Raw genomic sequence first — 17,937 nt, 5'->3', positions numbered from 1 at the left:
CATGTCACTGAAAGTAAGAAAAATAAACAGCAAGCAAAAATAGTTGTGGTTGTCAATTCAATCATAGAATTCTATCAGTGTTACTTCACTGTAATTAAAAAAAAACCCACTCTCCTTTTTTCCATTATTTAATTCAAATAATAGCAGCAAAGCCGATTCAACAGTCATTATGTAAACTTACATGATTTAATGAAAATTAAGGGAATTATTTAAAATAACTGTTCACAAATATCTGGGACCAAGTGAAATGACCACCCACATTAAAACCAGCTGTTTGACTGTTTAAATTTTATATACACACACACAATTCCCCCAACCTTTATTAATTCCCCTCATGTGTACCCCATCATCAGAGTGACAGAAATACAAAGAAAATAAGGACAATATAAAATCATTTGGTATCACCTGACTTTAAAAAAATAAAAAATAAAATAATGATCAGCAATTCTGTAATTCTGATCGATCAATATGGTGTGTTTGTGTGATTGTGGTTCTAATGCAATGGTTTGGGTTCATCCCCAACTCCTCCAGCAAGGCGATACACTGCAAGGCTGACTTCATGTGCCAGGGCGTCAGCACTCTCCTGAAACAACACAGAGAGCCAGAGTATTATTCACAAAACCCTTCCCTTCCAGATATTTTTTAACCTCAGTAACACTGGCTTGAGAATCAATAACAGAGAAAACTTGGAAAATAGATTTCTCACCTGCGTGTCTGCCTCTGCATATACTCTCACCACATCCTCTGTGCCAGAGGGCCTCACGAAGGAGCGAGCCTGTCTGTATTTCTTCACTAAATTGTCGATGGCCTCCTGCAGGCCTGCTGGGGTCACCGCCCGCCTCTCTGCGTCTGTTGTGTCTATCACCCTGCGGTCCGCCACCTACACAAAAAAAGAAAAAGAAAAAAGATCACCCTCAGGAGCCACTATCTCTAACTGGCTATGTGCAGGGTTATAGTAGACAAACGTTTATCTAAAAAAATAAAAGCCTCCTTAGTTTGGTTCGGCACTGCTGTATCATACTATGGAATAAATTAAATGTAAAGTGCGTATTTCTTTCTATCAGTCACACTTTATATCCTGGATATAATACATAACTATACAATATGAGCACCTTGACTTTAAGTTGCCTATTTGGCAGGTCGGTATAGATGGTGTCCCACTGCTGGATAGTCATTCCTTTGATGGCCAGTATGGCTTCAATCAGCAGCATGTCAGAAATGGCATCTCCTACAGTCTTTAAAAGAAAATATCAACGTTAACAACAGAGCTCCATTGTCTGCATGAGCTCAGTTCAACATTGATGTCAGCGTGAGCGTGCCTGGTTGATGACGTTGATCGTGTTTCGCAGCAGGAGAGCTGCTTTCTTCCTCTCGTCGTTGACGTTTGTGTCCTCAGCCAGCTGCTGGATTTTCTCTTCAGCTGCCTTGCTGAACAACACCTGATCCAAACACAAACAAACGCAGGATGACACATTACTTCTGATTTTTAGCCTTACAGGTGATTTTCAGTGCATTTAAATATGTGTGCATATGTGTGTACTCACTGTTCCGTGGCCATTGGCCTCAAAGTACACACCGACATCAAACTCCTGGGCTACATGGTGAAGATGCTTCACTCCAGTCTTCGTACACCTCACTAAGACCTAATTGTCAAATAAATCTGTGAGAACCGTCCTCTCCATATAAATACTAAATAAAACACCTGAATTCTCTGTGGAATTTTTTTTGTCACCTTCATTGTGTTCTCCAGATAGTGTGTTGAACTTCCATTAGCATAAGCAGTTTGCACTACTGCTATCTTCAAGTCTAGTCCAGCCTGTGCATTCCAAGGGAGAAAAAATACAAAGAACAGCGATTCTTGGTAAGTGCGTGCCCGTATGTCATTTACATGATTTTTTTTTTTTTAGAGTATACCTGTGTGAGCAGCTCTTTGAGAAAAGTGCTGATGAGGGTAGCCATCTTGTCTCCATCCAGCAGGTGAAATGTTCCTTCAGAGTCTGTGTAGTAATAAACTATTCGATCGGCGTCGCCATCAAAGGAACAGCATCGCTCTCCTGGGTTAATCTTAATGCCTTCATGTGAGAATGCAAGACAGGTCTCGCATATTAAAACGATTACAGTACATTCAAGTAATTTAACTGGCCCTATGCGCACCTGTTGGGGGTTTTTGCTGCACCTTCACATAGTCGGCTCCGCACTGGTGGTTCAGCCTTCCTTTGCTGCCATCATTATTAAGAGAAATTTGTAGCTCTTTCTTCAGGTGACTCTCCATCTCACGTACCTTCAGAGCCCCAATGCCATTAGCGCCATCCAGGCAGAGGTGCTTCTGGTCATCCGTACGGTTGGACGTCTAATGGAAAGAAAACCATGGAGGAGAGAAAGAAAGGAGTAGTTCCTGGATGAATGAATGTATCATAAAACACGTTGACACAAACAAACAAAGAGTGACTGAATGCAAGCGCAAAATAACACACGACACACTTCTGCTTCTTACATTCTTGGTGAGCTGAATGAAAGCTTGGCAGAATTTAGTGTAGTATCCTTCCACTGTGGCCTCTCCATATTTACCCTGCGTGTTTTGACAGCAGACCATGTAGTGAAGCTGAGGGGTGGTCACCAAACCATAGTCTGAAAGGACAGATGGAAAGGATAAAAAGGCAGATAAGGAGCCAGAAGAAGAACCAACAATAAAAGAACAAAAACAAAAAAGCCAAGCAAAGAAGGAAACTAATATATTGCAAAGCATATATTTTAATGCAACCCAGCTGAGGGGCAGCCAATCACAGGAATATCTTTTAGGTATCCACTTCTCTTACCTTTGCTGTGACCACCAAGAGCAGAAACTCCATCCAGTACTGCTTGTGAAAGGCTGGCACTGCTGCTCCTACAGGCAGAGGACACGACTGTAAAGAAGCTATTCTACTCATACACACAGGTTTATATTTGATCAGTTTTTGATTTATTTGTTTGTAGTAAGACATTATACCTAGTATCTTTTCCCACAAACACATTAGCCTCCTGGCTCATGTTAATGGCCTCCTTTTCTATAATGTTCTTCAGAGCAGTGAGCAAGTCTTCCTGATCTGCATTGGCCAGCTGGGTGGCATGCTCCTCCCAGTCCTGTGTCACCATCTCGCCCATCGGGTCAACGAGCTTCACACCGTTGTCTTCCTACACAAGTACAGACATGATGAGACAAACAGGAATGGGCTGAAGTTGTAATTTATGATGAAAATAAACCATAGCTATTTGCGCTTATGAATCCCTCTAACCTCTGGGTTGTGCGATGCAGTGACCATGACACCGATGGTTGCTTTGGTCTTTTTGGAGCGCACTGTGGCCAACAGACCCATCCTGAACATGATGTGGTCCAGCTGTTTGGCGTTGGTCCTGAAGCCAGAAGTACCATACTGCAAAACAAGCCCTGCGGGCTTCGGGTGCAAAGCGGACAGCTTTGATATTTCTTGAAATTCGGCCATTGCTGAAACATATCAGAAAAGCATCAGTGGCAGAGAAAGTGTTAAGATCTTCCTTAAAAGCCCCGCCATGTTAACCTTACTTGAATTATAACATGTACAGTTATTATTATGCAATAAAAGCAGGGGATTCAAGCTACCGATGCATACCATAACACTTATCAAAAAAAATGATTATCTGTTTATTAACAGATAATTTTTAAAATAAACTCTTTAACAAACAATGGACTATTTAGAGGAGTTCTGAAGTTCCCTAAAAGTTCCCTGATATTGTTTTTAAATAAGGAATTCTCGAAAAATGTTCTTTGGAGAATTTTGTACAAGTCTTTGTTATTAAAGAATGTTCCCTTTGAAGTTTGTCTTTAAAGTTTCACAAATTAATTTTGAATGAAAGTTTTATGATGGTTAAATGAAGGTTTTACAAAACAAACCCTCAGAGAACATTCCTAAAAAAAAGAAAATTGCAAACACTAAATTTGTAGGAAACACTCTACGCATCTTCTCTCAAGACTCTTTTTCATAAAGTCCTAGAGGGAATCTTCAGGGTGTGCTCCCTCTAAACAATAGTTTTCACAAAATAATTTCTGGGTAACTCCTCAGGTAGTGTTCCCTGGAGGTTCCTGAAGCCTCTCTGAAGGTTTCAGAGAATTACATTTTTCAGGGAACCTTTGCTAAAAAGGTTCTTCACATTTTTTGTGAAGAAAAAAAGAATTCCTTTTACAGAAGTTTGCACTGCCAGATTAGTAAATCCAGCATACACTTTAGCTGTATTAAACAGAACTATAAAACCAAATTCATTGGAGTAATAAAGAACATCTTATTCAGAAAAGCAATGTTGTAAAATCGGTAGAAACGAGAGGTATGAATGTCATCGAGCTTGAAGTAACTCATGTACTAAGTACTATGTTAAAATGGTTGGAGCATTTGTAAAAAATTAACATTATGGTTTAGTATCCTGGCATATCTTTTACAAAAAGCTGGAGGAATAACATTAATGTTGATGTAATTAAAAGTTAGTTAAGTTTCAAGTTTTCTGATTATCACGCTGTTAATTAAGTTACATAGACACTGTTCATTAATGGTTGTCGTAGAAAAAAAAAGCATTTCCTGTGTTAGAATATGATATGATTAAGTTTCGGGTTTCTATAAAGAGCCAAGGTGGAATTTCGGTGTGTAAGCCTTTTGATTATTGGAAAGTTTTATATTTATAAGTGTAGTTTTGTTTATTCCAAGTTTTTCTGCATTTAAAAATTATGCAATTTATCTTCAGTGTATAAAATGATTGGAAAAGAGGAATGCTTTAAAACAGAAATACTTGGAATGAGTTAATTTAAGGTACTTCATTTATTTGTTTATATTCTGTTTTTCTTTGCTGGCTGGAATATTTGATGAACATGTTTGACAGCAATGCCTGTTTGTTTACTTGAAGGCAGTTTAGTAAAAGGATAAATAAATAAATACAATTTTGGCTCTAGCAAAGGTAATACCACCTGTATATGTTATGTGTGTGTGTGTGTCCCAGCTTTACTGTTTGAACATATTTGCAAAACAAGCCTAGCAAACCATGAAGGTTATTACTATAAATAATGGTTCGCTAATCGTAATTTGGGTAAAATGTTTTAATTAGTCGTGATTTTGATTTGAGGTCACATGCCCAAGCCCTTGTCTGGAAATGCTTACTTTATTAAAATGCTGTTTATCATATTTAACCATATTTAACAGATTAAAAACACGGCGACTGGACTAAACACTGACAGCACTTAATGAGGGCAAAGTATAAAGCTCAATAAAATGAAGCACAACAAATGAATGGCAAAGAAAGTTACGTGCTTCTCCCAAGTAAAATAAGTTACATAAAATCGTCTCATGCCACATAAACAAAGAGACTACAATAGACGCGTTGTGTTTAAACCAAAGGTTGCGCTGTGCAGCAGATTCGCTTAATTTTAATTTACTTACTGTTGTGTTTTCTGAAGTATCTCCACTACAGTGCAGTCAGTGAAAAGCTTCCTGGATCTAGGTTCCTCCTTCTCCCTTCTCACGGGAGACGTGGCTTCATTTCCGCGTACGTCACGTGTTGCGAATACACAGCGCATGCTCAGCCAGAGTCGAGCGTTTTTTTTGTTTGTTTCTTTTTTATACTTTACTGTCGGTACATTTTATTTTCCTAATTATTGTATTTTTTTCCCAGCTCATTTTCACAATGAGAAAGACAACAAAAACAAAAGTAAAACAACACAGAAGTAAAACAAAATTAAAATACAGAAGTGATACAACTGAGGGTTCTATTTAGAGCTCTGCAGAGCACTGGATCGTGACGTCGCCGACGTCATGCATTATAGTGCCCTGACTGGGCACCTCCCGTACACTTCATATCAGACATCTCTTTCATGGATACAGGCTGCAGGATAGCTGCGAAAGCAAAATCTTTATTCCTTTGTTTCCGGAAAGCCAGCTTTTGAAATGCGACAATGAAATCTGGGTAGGATTTTACACCTCAGACACACAGAAGTCTCTGCGACTCCCTCTGACTGGCATCACCACAAGCCCTTCCACTTGCTGCTGCACCAAAACATGAAGTGCTGTAATGAAACACTGTACCATAATAAAATACATGAAAAACAATTTAACGTATGAATTACTCTAATTCTGAAAGATTCACTGTACAGTTTAGTGTAACTATAGTGTAGAAACGTAAGGGCATTATGACACTGCAATATTAAAATTCCAAGTAAAACCTTTTGCCTAATAAAGATGTATGTGGTGCTATAAGATGTAAAATTATAAACTGGAAAAGAAAAGAAATATGTAAACCTGCAGCATTAAAAATACCAAGTAAAAAGAAACTATGCAAAGTGTCTTTGCAGGGCCAAAGATCCAAAAAATGTTTTTCTGCATGAATCACAGAGCCAAGCCTCACTGGTTGCCTGACTGAGTCCCACAAATGTTTTGTTGAGAAAATGTTGCATTCTGTGTTGATCTTATAGTAAAGAATGCTAGTAACCCAGCTTCTACATTTAAATCAGCATTATGGGTGGGTAAGCACTGTACATCTGTGTGGTTTTGAAAGCATTTTATGAATGTCTGTGTACTTGAAATGGTTTGGCCTGTAAGAAAGGGGAAAGAGTTGCTGAACTAATAAAGTTTAGCCTATATGAAAGCAGGAAAAAAATGTCAACTGTGTGAGTTAAAAGTTTCAAGAGTCTAGACTTTATTGTCATTATGCAAGCATAACAAAATGAAGGCAATACTTCTTCACACAGTGCAATAAAACTTAGATAAGCTAAAAATACTGACATAAATATGAATATAAACGATATATATAAACATAATTTATGACATGCGTTAAAATGTATAGTTTGAATAAGTGTGTATATGTCTACTCACAACTATATAAAACCATTCCAGGTGACGACCCCATGAAGCTCATTAAGAGAATGCCAAGAGTGTGCAAAGCAGTAATCAAAGCAAAGAGTGGTTATTTTGAAGATCTAAAACATGTTTTGAGTTATTTCACACTTTTTTGTTTCTGCATAATTCCATATGCTTTAAGTGAAAATCTACACTGTAATAGTCATCAAAATATAGAAAAAACATTAAATAATTAGGTGTGTCCAAACCTTTTACTCATATTATATTTAAATATATGTATGTGTGTAGTTTCACACCTACTGATCACTAGTTCGGCAGCGTAAGTCACCATGGCAATTTAGCCTGGCAAGAAGTGAATCCAGGGTCAACCTTGAAGTTAACCTGGATAAGCCCAAATCTGGCTACAGGCTGGTGTCCATCTTTTTTTTAAAATAATTATCTTGTTAATAATTAAATTAAAAAACCTAGCCTAAATAACAAGAACATAAACAAGATTCACAATATCAGATAAGCCAAGGGCTCATAATAGCAGCATAAATGACTAACTTTGGTTTTACGTGAACAACAACATGGCCGGGTCTACCCAGAATGCATCGTGATTATCGAGCTCTCTGGCAGAGTTGAGCTACAAGCAAATACGCTAACTCACCATATGGCATACATCCCCAATATCATCTGCTCTGAATACAAAATACGTGATGTTCCCAAATACAAAACAAAAAAATATTGTGATCAGTAGTTTTTTGTGGTTTAACGTGTGATTAAAAATACCTCTGCCGATCACATATTTAAAAGGAGCCTGCTTAGAGCAGGAATTGTTTCACCTTCATCATCTGTCACTCCGCGTGATCTACGAGCAGCCCCGGTGGGATACAGCCCACATGCAGCAGCTAGTATGCCACCATGACGCTGGTGTATTAACCCTTTGGCGCAAATTGATAGCGATTTCTGTACTGTGACCCCCCCATGCCCACACCCCTTTAAGAGACGTGGTGATGCGACGTGTGTCACCCAACGCTGTCCGAGAAGCTGCCGAGAGGAGAGTCTGGATGGACTTGTAGACAGGTCAAATAAATAAACAAACCACTGGGGGAAGGGGAAAAGGAAATTCCCTCCTCGCTTTTCCTGTTCCCGAGCCTCTTGCGCTGCGCAGTGTTGGCGACGGGAAGCGGTGCGCAATTTTCTATCTGAGGAAAGGACCACAGCCTGAAACGGCATTTCCGAGCCGAGACTGACGGATCAAAGAGGAAAGAAAAGCCGCAATCTGACGACCTGCTTTGCACTGCGGGTTCTTCGTTTATTCAAAAGCTTTTTTTTTAATGCAACAACGAAGGAGGGAAAGGGAGCCAAAACCGGTGTTCCCCCCAACAGGGACATTTGACCGACTTATGCAGCGCTGATTTATATACCTTATTTTTCAGAAACACTGTTCTACGATTAGACGAGTCTATTCCATTGCTGGAATAAATTTCACCGGGTTGAGAAAATAGCTTTCGTCGCCAGCTTGTTACATAACCGAGTGGCTTTAGCTCTCCAAGGTGCTGAACTGAACGCTCGGAGCCTATAACAGAACGAGCCGCCGGGAATTCACAACCTTGCGTAAGTCTACTCATGCAACGGCGAATATTAACAACGTGACCACACGATTTACTGCGAAAATAACATTTATCCAGCTCATTTTCTCTGCTTTCCCCCCACCCCCTCCCACACATAAGGTCGCAGGCCTATATTATCTGGGAGAGGGACGCACTCATCTCACTGAACCGCAGGGAAGAAGCTGGGTTGTATTCGTATTTTCCCCCCTCCCCCTCACCGTCCTGTGGTGAAATAAATTCCTGAGGAGGTCGAAACAACTAGGAGAAAATGTCGGGGCAAACGCTCACGGATCGCATTGCCGCTGCGCAGTACCAGCTAACGGGATCGGATATGGCCCGGGCTGTCTGCAAAGCCACCACTCACGAAGTGATGGCGCCCAAGAAAAAGCACCTGGAATGTAAGTGTGGCCCTCATCCTCACTGCACTGACTGTAGCTTTATAGGTCCTAGGCCTTACATATTACACAGCCACACAGCAGACCATGCCAGCATTATGGGCTTGTTCGTTCCGTTTACTTAAATGGGTGTGCTGCAGGATATAGTAGCCATGGTGATGACCCCCTCTGTTGACCCTTTGTGTCCAGCGAAGATGGTGGACACCCAGGGAGAAAGAAGGAGAGATTGGGAAGGAGAAACATGTATGATTTTAAGGTAGATTGACAGACCCATTTAAGTTTCCCTTCCCCTGCTGTTTCAAGGCCACTTTCTTTTACTCCATGCTGAAACCGACTGTAACCGAGGTGGTGCAGCGTACAGGAGCCTGTGCACTAACTGGGTTAGAGTGGAGCCATTTAAGACCAATAAAGTCACAGCTGAATTAAATTACAAACCTCACAGCTTCATTGACACATCTACAGATGACAGCAGGAGCCACCTCCACAAATCATCATTACCACAAACACTGAGTCAACCCAAAGCAGTGGCACTGCTCTGGATAGTTTGATTGGCTCTTTTTCTTGTATGTCTGCCTGTGTGTTTTCCAAGGTTGTGTGTGTGTGTGGTCAGGTCTAGTCTGGTCCTGTGTCTTCTGCTAGGACTTTATATCTTGTGATCCACTCCCCTGCTGAATAATTTAAAAATCAGCCAATGGCTGTCTTGCATAATTTACAAAGCCAAAGGTGACAATGCAAAAGCTAGACTACACCAGAGAGCATTGTTTCCTCATTCTCTGCTGCTCCATGTGATAGTTTCAGTGTTTCTAGCTTTCAGTGGTGCTGATTTGGACATGTGCATGTGTGGACGTGTTGGGAAAACCTTTACCGGCATTGCTTGTAGCCTTTTTGTCCAAGGACATAAAACTGCTGCAGACATGTAGAGATTTCTCTATATATTTTCATTTAGTAAGCTATAACATAAACATGTGTCTTTTATTTCCATAATCAAATAGGTTATACTGGGTCTATTTCTAGGGTAATTCAACAGGGCAGTTCAACAGACTTCTGGTATGTAGGCCACTGTGCCTCTGCTGCAGTCTTGGCTGGAGGAAATTCCTCATCTCAAAACAGTAAAACACATTTTCACTATGAAGACCTATGAAGAACCACACATAGCAAAAAAATCAAATAAACAACTAAAGGCTCACTAGGGTAATTTTTAATGATCAAAACATTTCTAATTAGCTAGCTTTCAGTGTTTTTGATTAATAATATTAAATACATTATGCAACTACAGGTTTTAGTTATTGCTTGGTGATTATTAGGGTTATTCAATGCTTGACATGCATGTGTAGCGGTGGTTGTGCAGTGCAGTTGCCAAGGGAACAGATTAATAGTGTCAGGGGGCAGTGTAATGACAGAAGGGGACTCTGAGAAGAAAGAGTTGAAATGACAGGCCTGTCATCACTAGACTGCAGAGGAAATCACAATGGATGTGTAGCTATTAAACTGAGACATTTGTTTTGGTCTTTCAGTACAGTTAACTGTCTGACCTTTTTAGTGACATGGTCCACTTTTATGAGAACAAATTACTGATTTGATTGTCTTCAGCAACATAATAAGTAGCCTTAGAAGAAGCAGGTGTGTAAATATGGATTAGTAAGAACATACAGGTGCCTTTCCACCCATGAATAAACTACAAACTAAAAGCTCAAAATGTTATGTGCTTTTCCTTTGGAGCAAAAATCGCCTTGTCTTTTGACTTAGATGTCTGTGTTTGATTTTATTATGAAACGTGCTGGGGTTAAATGACACACTGCATTGAATTATGTATTTCTGGTTTGTCTAGTCATGCATGGTTATGGCAAACATAGTGAAAGAAACAATGGAGGGCATGTACAGAGTTAATGTATCCACCCAAGGTCAATGAAAGAGTAGCGTTTTCTCATCACCACAGGCACTGATTGTCCGTTTTTTAAATGTCAAATTGGTATAAAATTGCTGTTATGAAGAGTGTCCCAGTGTTCTTACCTGATCTAGAACTATGTCATACGAGCTTTAGATTATTCAGTCAGTAGTTTAGTACCTGAGTCAGCCTGGCTTTTTCCAGATGTAGAACACGTGCCCACTGGCATCTATAAACTTCACAAACTAACATTTTACATCTCCTCGATTTAAAGATGCAATTCATAAGTGGAAGGGGTTGCTGGATTAATGATATGACCTCACTTATATGCTGTGTGGGCCAGTCCTTGGTATTGCCTATTGTCAGTGACTCTGGGAGGGGGCATCTAAAGCATGTGTGAGGAAGTATAAATGCAGGAAGAAACCAAACTGCTAAGACATCAGACATCATTGAGTTTATGTTTTTTTCATTGACTGTCTTTCATTCAGCATGATTAAAAAGAGTAAAGAATCACAGACTGTAAAAAAAAAAAAATCCTCTCCGGACAACATTGCTATTCCGTCACCTGGTGCTAGCTAATTAGCATGCTAACTTAAGCAGACAGTACAATATACTAACTTACATATTTGACAACTTCAACATACTGTAATGTCCTATTTTTTAAATTCTTCACAGTCTGTTTAGTTAGATTAAGTTTCTAAACAGTGTTTTAAAGAAACACTGTATATATTGAAAGTGGAATATTGCTATTTTCAGATTGCAGAGTAACATGGAAGAGGCTTTATGGTGTAGTGGATTATAAGTGAAAGATCCCTGGTTTGATGCAGACCCAAAGGGAAGAGACACAACTTCCTTTTGGGTCTGCATCTGCATAAAAATTCTGCCAACTCAAACAAATGGAGCTACTTGCTGTAGGGAGTGTGTGGTGTGGGAGCACTAACTTCCTAATTTCCTGTTGTCAGCGTGAGATGAATTTACTAGCTTTGGCTAATTTTGATGTATTTAGATAAAGCAAGGCTAGAAAGTTTTCCCCTGTTTTGAGAACTTATGCTAACCTGTGCTAACCATCAAATATCTTTATCCATGCACTGTATTTCACATATAAACACTAGAGTACTGGTAGAATAGAATAGAATAATCCTTTAATTGTCCCACAAGGGGAAATTTGGGTGTAACAGCAGCAAGAAAGACACATATACAAACAAACAGTACACAAGACACAGAACAGAAACATACACAATTTTTACATATTTACATCAATGACAATGGTTACCAAAAACAGAGTACTGTACCTTTATTAAATTAAATAAAATTTAATACAGATCAGAGGCAAACCGTGGTTATAGTGTGAATCGGTTGATAAAATAGTGCCAAGTTACAGCGCTGATGTAAACATCTATGTTTGTTGGGAGCAGTTCTGATTGTACAGTCTGACAGCTGCAGGGAGGAAGGACCTGCAGAAACGCTCCTTCATGCATCGAGGATGCAGCAGTCTGTCACTGAAGGAGCTCTGCAGTTCAGTAACATTTACATGCATTGGGTGGGAGACTCTGTCCATCAGAGATGTTATTTTGGCCAGAGTCCTTCTGTCTCCCACCACCTGCACTGGGTCCAGGGTGCATCCCAGAACAGAGCTGGCCTTCCTAATGAGTTTATCCAACCTCTTCCTCTCAGCTGCCAATAAACTACTGCTCCAACATACAACACTGTAAAAAATGACAGATGCCACCACAGAGTCATAGAAGGTCTTTAAAAGCGCTCCCTGGACTCCAAATGACCTCAGCCGCCTCAGCAGGTAGAGTCTGCTCTGACCCTTCCTGTAAAGAGTATCAGTGTCGTGGCTCCAGTCTAGCTTATTATTCAGGTGAACACCCAGGTACCTATATGAGTCCACTATCTCAATGTCCACTCCCCGGATGTTCACCGGTGTCAGTGTGGTGGGTCTGCATCTCCGGAAATCCACCACCAACTCCTTGGTTTTCCTGGCATTGATCAGCAGGTGGTTCTGCTGGCACCAGTCCACAAAGTCCAGTCCACTGTCTGTACTCTGAGTCATCCTCACCTGTGATGAGGCCGACTATGGTAGAGTCGTCAGAGAACTTCTGTAGGTGGTAGCGTGGGGAGTTGATGGAGAAGTCTGCAGTGTAGAGGGTGAAGAGGAACGGTGCCAGCACAGTTCTCTGTGGGGCCCCCGTACTGCAGACCAGCGTATCAGAGACACAGCCCTGTGACATCACATACTGTGGGCGTTCTGTGAGGTAGTCCAGAGTGGTGGTCCACTCCCGATAGCTCCAGCTTGTCTCTCAGAAGTCGTGGCTGGATGGTGTTGAAAGCACTAGAGAAATCAAAGAACATGATCCTCACAGTGCTTTCAGGCTTCTCCAGGTGAGTCAGAGCTCGGTGCAGGAGGTAGATGATGGTGTCCTCCACCCCGATGCCAGGCTGGTAAGCAAACTGCAGCAGATGAAGACCTCACCAGGGGGCGCAGATGGTTTAGAACCAACCTCTCGAGGGTCTTCATCAGATGTGATGTTAGGGCTACCGGCCTGTAGCTGCTGAGGTCCTTGGGATGGGAGGTCTTTGGTATGGGTACCGGAGAAGACTCTTCTTCTCCTTGAGGAGAGCCTTTATTTCAGGATTTATCCATGGCTTGTTGTTAGAAAAACACCGTACCTTTATGATGGGTATGGTGTTGTCCACACAGAAGTTCATGTAATCCGTAATGCGGTCTGTGATGCTGTTGAGGTCATCCTCCAAAGGGCTGCAGAGGTTGTCCCATACAGTAGAATGGAAACAGTCCCTCAGGGCCTCTTCAGTCTCTGCCAACCATTTCCTAACTGTGCATTTCACAACTGGTTCTCTGTGTACTAAAGGTTTATACACAGGCTGGAGATGAACCAGGTTGTGATCTGAGCCCCCCAGGGGAGGGAGAGGTGATGAGCTGTATGTCTCCTTGGTGTTAGCATACAATAAGTCCAATGTTTTATTGTCTCTGGTGTGGTAGGTGACATACTGGGTGAAGGCGGGGAGAGTGGAGAATGGGGAGATGTGATTAAAGTCCCCAGAGATCAGGAAAAGGGCCTGAGGATGCTGTGTTTGGAGTCTGCTGGTTACAGTGTGCAGGATCTCACAGGCTGCTGCAGCGTTAGCAGAGGGCGGGACATACACAGCTATCATAATGACGTGTGTAAACTCTCGCGGTAAATAGTGTGGTCTCATGCTAACCGCTAGCAGCTCAATGTCCTTACAGCCTAGCGTCTCTTTGATAGATAAATGACCAGAGTTACACCATCTATCGTTCACAAACACAGCCAAACCCCCTCCTCTCTTCTTACCACTTTTCTTTTTTATGTCTGCCCGGACCAGATGGAAACCATCTATGTTTATGTGTGAGTCCAGAGTTAGCGTGGTTAGCCACGACTCTGTGAAGCACATCACGCTGGGTTAGAGCCGCCAGTTCATCCATTTTTTTGGGGAGCGATCTCACGTTCCCCATAATAACAGATGGAATCGCTGGCCGGTACCTCCTAACCTTACTGCGACGCCCAATCCCGGCCCGAATGCCGCGTCTCTTCCTCCTCACCTATTGGGGGATGTTGGCTCGCTTGGCGGTAGGCAGAACAGCGGAGGCCCCGAGGGCTAACAGCTGATCCCTGCTGTAAACAATTGGCGGTCGGACCTCCACGCGCTCTCCGGACACAGATGCCGTAAAAAATGTGATAAAAAACACGATTGTCCATAAAATTCTGAGCTTCATTGTGGAGTAGTACAGTCCTCAATAAAAAAAACAAGAACAAGAAATACAATAACAACAAAAAAAGAGAAAAAAGGACTCGGTCAGGTCGGGAATCCATGGTACCTTCTGTTAGCAAGTTAGATGTTTCCCAAAATGTTAGCTGATTAAAACATTCTGCTAAGTGGTGCAGTGAGGTCCCATATGAGATACTGGTCACATTAAAAGCTCCTTATTTAACTTTTATTTACCATAGAAATTGTAATGTTTAGCTAGCTGTATATGCTAGGTCTGAAATTTATGTGCTATATATTTCCAATGAACAACCGCCTAAAGTATTATTGATAGCATTATAAATCTACACATGTAGCACAGTAAGCAGATGTGTTCTGCTTACCATTATCTAGAATATTCGGGCTGGTGCACGATTTTGTTGTGTAACTGTAAAACTCATTCCTCAGACTAAGATGTAGGGTAGAAAACGCACACTGAGACACTGTGGTGCAGAGAAATACACAGTGTGAGGCCTCGCAGTTCATTCTTAGAACTCGTGGATTACCGTAAGAGTCTTTATTTAGCTCAGCCAATCCTCATTATGCACACATAGGCACACCAGTTGTATGTCAGTGTGTGTTTGTTTCGGGTTATGGTACCACAACACGGCAGCATGGATTACAACCCGTGATATGGCTAATATGGCAACATAGCTAACATCCATAAACGGATGAGATTATGTATGTAAATTGATATTTATTATGAGCTGGACATCTGAGAAAATGGCTCTTGGTTAGTGCTGTGCTCATGCTGCTAATAGAAATCTAAACTTGTAGCTGTGCCAGTGACATGATAATGTTATATAATCTAATCTCAGCCATTGTGGATCCTGACTCTGTTTGTGTGTGTTTGAAAAAGCTTCAGGACAATCTTTAACAAAACATAGAGTATATTCAAATAAGGAAGGGGATGATTGGTTGAAATGATAAAAAATGAGAGAAGATTTTCTTTAACATAGACTAAATGACACTAAAGTGGGAAAATGGAGACTAAATCATATCTAAACATGTACAGTGGAAGGACTGATGTCACCCCAACCTTCATTAAAAACATCAGACATCTTTGGAGCAGCTGAAGTGTCGCTGTTACCATCTGGTGAAGCTGTACAGATGGACTGGGGTGTAATTAGTTCAACAAAGATCAAAGGAAGAGCTGTGATCATCACTGTGAACCAGCTAAAACACATTCATGGAGCACATCCACCTGCTGTTTATTTTCATTTTGTCCGGTTCGTTTTGTGCTAAGATCATCAGTTCCATCAGATTATCAGTGAAACATCTTACAACGCCACAGACAAAAAGCTGATAATGAAGACGTGTTAGGTGATGAGCAGTGTGTAGAACAGGGTGTGTGAGGTGTAGCAACCAACCACAACAGAAAAGAACAGGATCAGTGATTAGTAATAATCTGTTTACAGCACCCCAAGCATTAAAACCCCCAACCCCCCAACCAGCCTGTTGTCTGGACCCTGAGCAGCTTCATTGCTCAAACTCGTATATCGCTTCTTTTATTGCACACTCATCTGACTCCCTACTGTTCTCTTCCTTCTTGTCATCCCTTTTCTCATCACCTTGCAGACTTGTGGTCTGGTTTAATTTATAGTTTGCTCTCTACCTATTTGAAACAAGCTCAAGGTCTATTGAATAGAATGGCCTTCCACTCCCTCCATTATCACAGATGTCTGCCAATATTTGCTGCATTTCTTTCTGTATGGATGCACTCAGTTGTGTCCTTGTTGTTCAGATGCCAATGTCAGCAGGACACAAAACAATGTACAGCTACACTATGCTATGTTTAAGCGAGCAAGAACATATAAAACGAAATGTTCATCTGTTCTACTGCCACAGTGAGCACAACATATACAAAATCTACCAATGGATACATTTCTTTATTTACACTTCATAAATGTCTGTCAGTGCCCTCTCAAAGTGTTACTTCTTCTGTTTCAACTAAACTTTTTGTGCCTACTTTTCAGCCGCATGCCATATCCTTTCTTTATTGGAAAGAAAACAAACTGATGCCAAACTCAATCAAAGCATGAACAAAGGAAAAAAGAATAAACAAACTGTTCATTATTCATTGCAGATAGGCATGGCTGATGCAGAACCGTTCACAGTTCATGTCATCATACCATTATTTTAAGCTTGTGAGCAATGCTGATGCACAGTATATGGACAAAAGTATTGGCCCACACCTCTTAATCTTTGAATTTAGGGCTTTCATTCAAGTATATAAAATCAAGTACTGAGTACTTAGCCATGCAGTCTATAAACATTTCTGAAAAAATGGGTCATTCTAAAGAGCTCACTTAAGCATTACAGAAAGTCAGTTTGTGAAATTTCTTCCCACCTAGATATTTTACAATCAACTGTAAGTGGCATTAATGCAAAGTGGAAGCACAGTAACTCGGTCAGTCGAGAACACATAAAGTCACACATTGGGGTGCTTGAGTGCTGAGGTGCATAGTGTGAAAAAGTCACCAGCGCCCACGGACATTAACATCAGCACAAAAAGGGTGCACTGGGAGCTTCACATCATAAGTGTCCATGATTGAGCCGTAGCTTCTGTAGGTGTAATGCATGATTAGTGATTATAGCTTTATTAGTTTCAAGCCATGGACCATTCATGTGTCTTTAGTGTCTCTATCTTTATTTCTGCTTATTAGATTTTATTTATTTATTTTTTTACATTTTCAATACAAAAACTCAGTTTTCTTTTGCTATCAGCCGTGGTATGTTAGATATAGAGAATGAAAATCTTGAGTGTTCACAAGAAGAACATGAGTCTGAAATAGATTGAGAAATCACATGAGTCCAACCTTTTCAAAACCCGAATCTTTTGGTTTTTCTCAAAACAGAAAAACCAAAAGATTCGGTATTTGGGTTACGCCTAGGTTCATCTTATCTGTATCATTACTGTCAAAGTACGTTGTACCTTCTGTTATATTTTTTACTGATGCAATAGTCAGGACTCTTTATTTCTGGAGACTTCTCTGTCTGAGTATCTGAACTGGCAGCCAGGGAGAGATGACAAAGCATAATTCTCTCTCTTTCTCTCTCTGCATTGTCAGCGTGTGTCCCCCCTTATGTGAGTCTGTGTGTGTGTGTGTGAGTCTGTGTGTGTGTGTGTGTGTGTGTGTGTGTGTGTGTGTGTGTGTGTGTGTGTGTGTGTGTGTGTGTGTGTGGGTGGGTGGCTGGGTTCTTGCACCAACATTTGGTATGTGCATCAGGTATTTCTCCTGCCTCAATATTTTCATAACTGTCTGGTGCAGCTCTGCAGTGAGCACTTTGCCTCCTCACTTAATCAAAATTTAATCAGAGCAGTTAAATCAGGGCAGAAAATCTTGCAGACGTGTGTCTAAGAATAAGTTCACTTCCCTTTTAATAGCATATAATAAGCTATTTAATGAAGGGTGTAGGAAAGTTAG

General features: G+C 40.9%; 2 protein-coding genes across 4 annotated transcripts in view; one reads left to right on the top strand and one right to left on the bottom strand.

Moving 5' to 3' along the window:
• Positions 1-114: 114 nt before the first annotated feature.
• On the bottom strand, positions 115-5,542 carry pgm3 (phosphoglucomutase 3). The gene is made up of 13 exons (XM_082504524.1): positions 5,436-5,542; positions 3,273-3,481; positions 2,987-3,171; positions 2,817-2,884; positions 2,495-2,628; positions 2,155-2,350; positions 1,915-2,072; positions 1,733-1,816; positions 1,545-1,643; positions 1,320-1,439; positions 1,113-1,235; positions 707-880; positions 115-583 (listed from the first exon to the last, which is right to left on the bottom strand). Exons 2-13 carry the CDS (start codon positions 3,477-3,479, stop codon positions 494-496), a joined length of 1,638 nt encoding a protein of 545 aa, XP_082360650.1. The 5' UTR covers positions 3,480-3,481; positions 5,436-5,542; the 3' UTR covers positions 115-493.
• A 1,917-nt stretch (positions 5,543-7,459) lies between these two features.
• LOC309688995 (clathrin coat assembly protein AP180-like) overlaps positions 7,460-17,937 on the top strand; it is a 30,863-nt gene continuing 20,385 nt past the window's right edge. Inside the window, exons 1-2 of one of the 3 annotated variants that reach the window (XM_082505107.1) lie at positions 7,460-8,447; positions 8,564-8,841. In XM_082505107.1, coding sequence (XP_082361233.1) covers positions 8,712-8,841 — 130 coding nt within the window. In that variant the 5' untranslated portion in view covers positions 7,460-8,447; positions 8,564-8,711. The remainder of the gene's footprint in view (positions 8,448-8,563; positions 8,842-17,937) is intronic. The other 2 variants (XM_082505108.1, XM_082505109.1) reach the window with 2 other exon arrangements.

This window comes from Aulonocara stuartgranti, assembly GCF_965226115.1.
Source record: "Aulonocara stuartgranti genome assembly, chromosome: 15".
In the NCBI taxonomy this organism is placed as follows: domain Eukaryota; kingdom Metazoa; phylum Chordata; class Actinopteri; order Cichliformes; family Cichlidae; genus Aulonocara; species Aulonocara stuartgranti.
This window is presented reverse-complemented; position numbering and strand designations above follow the sequence as displayed.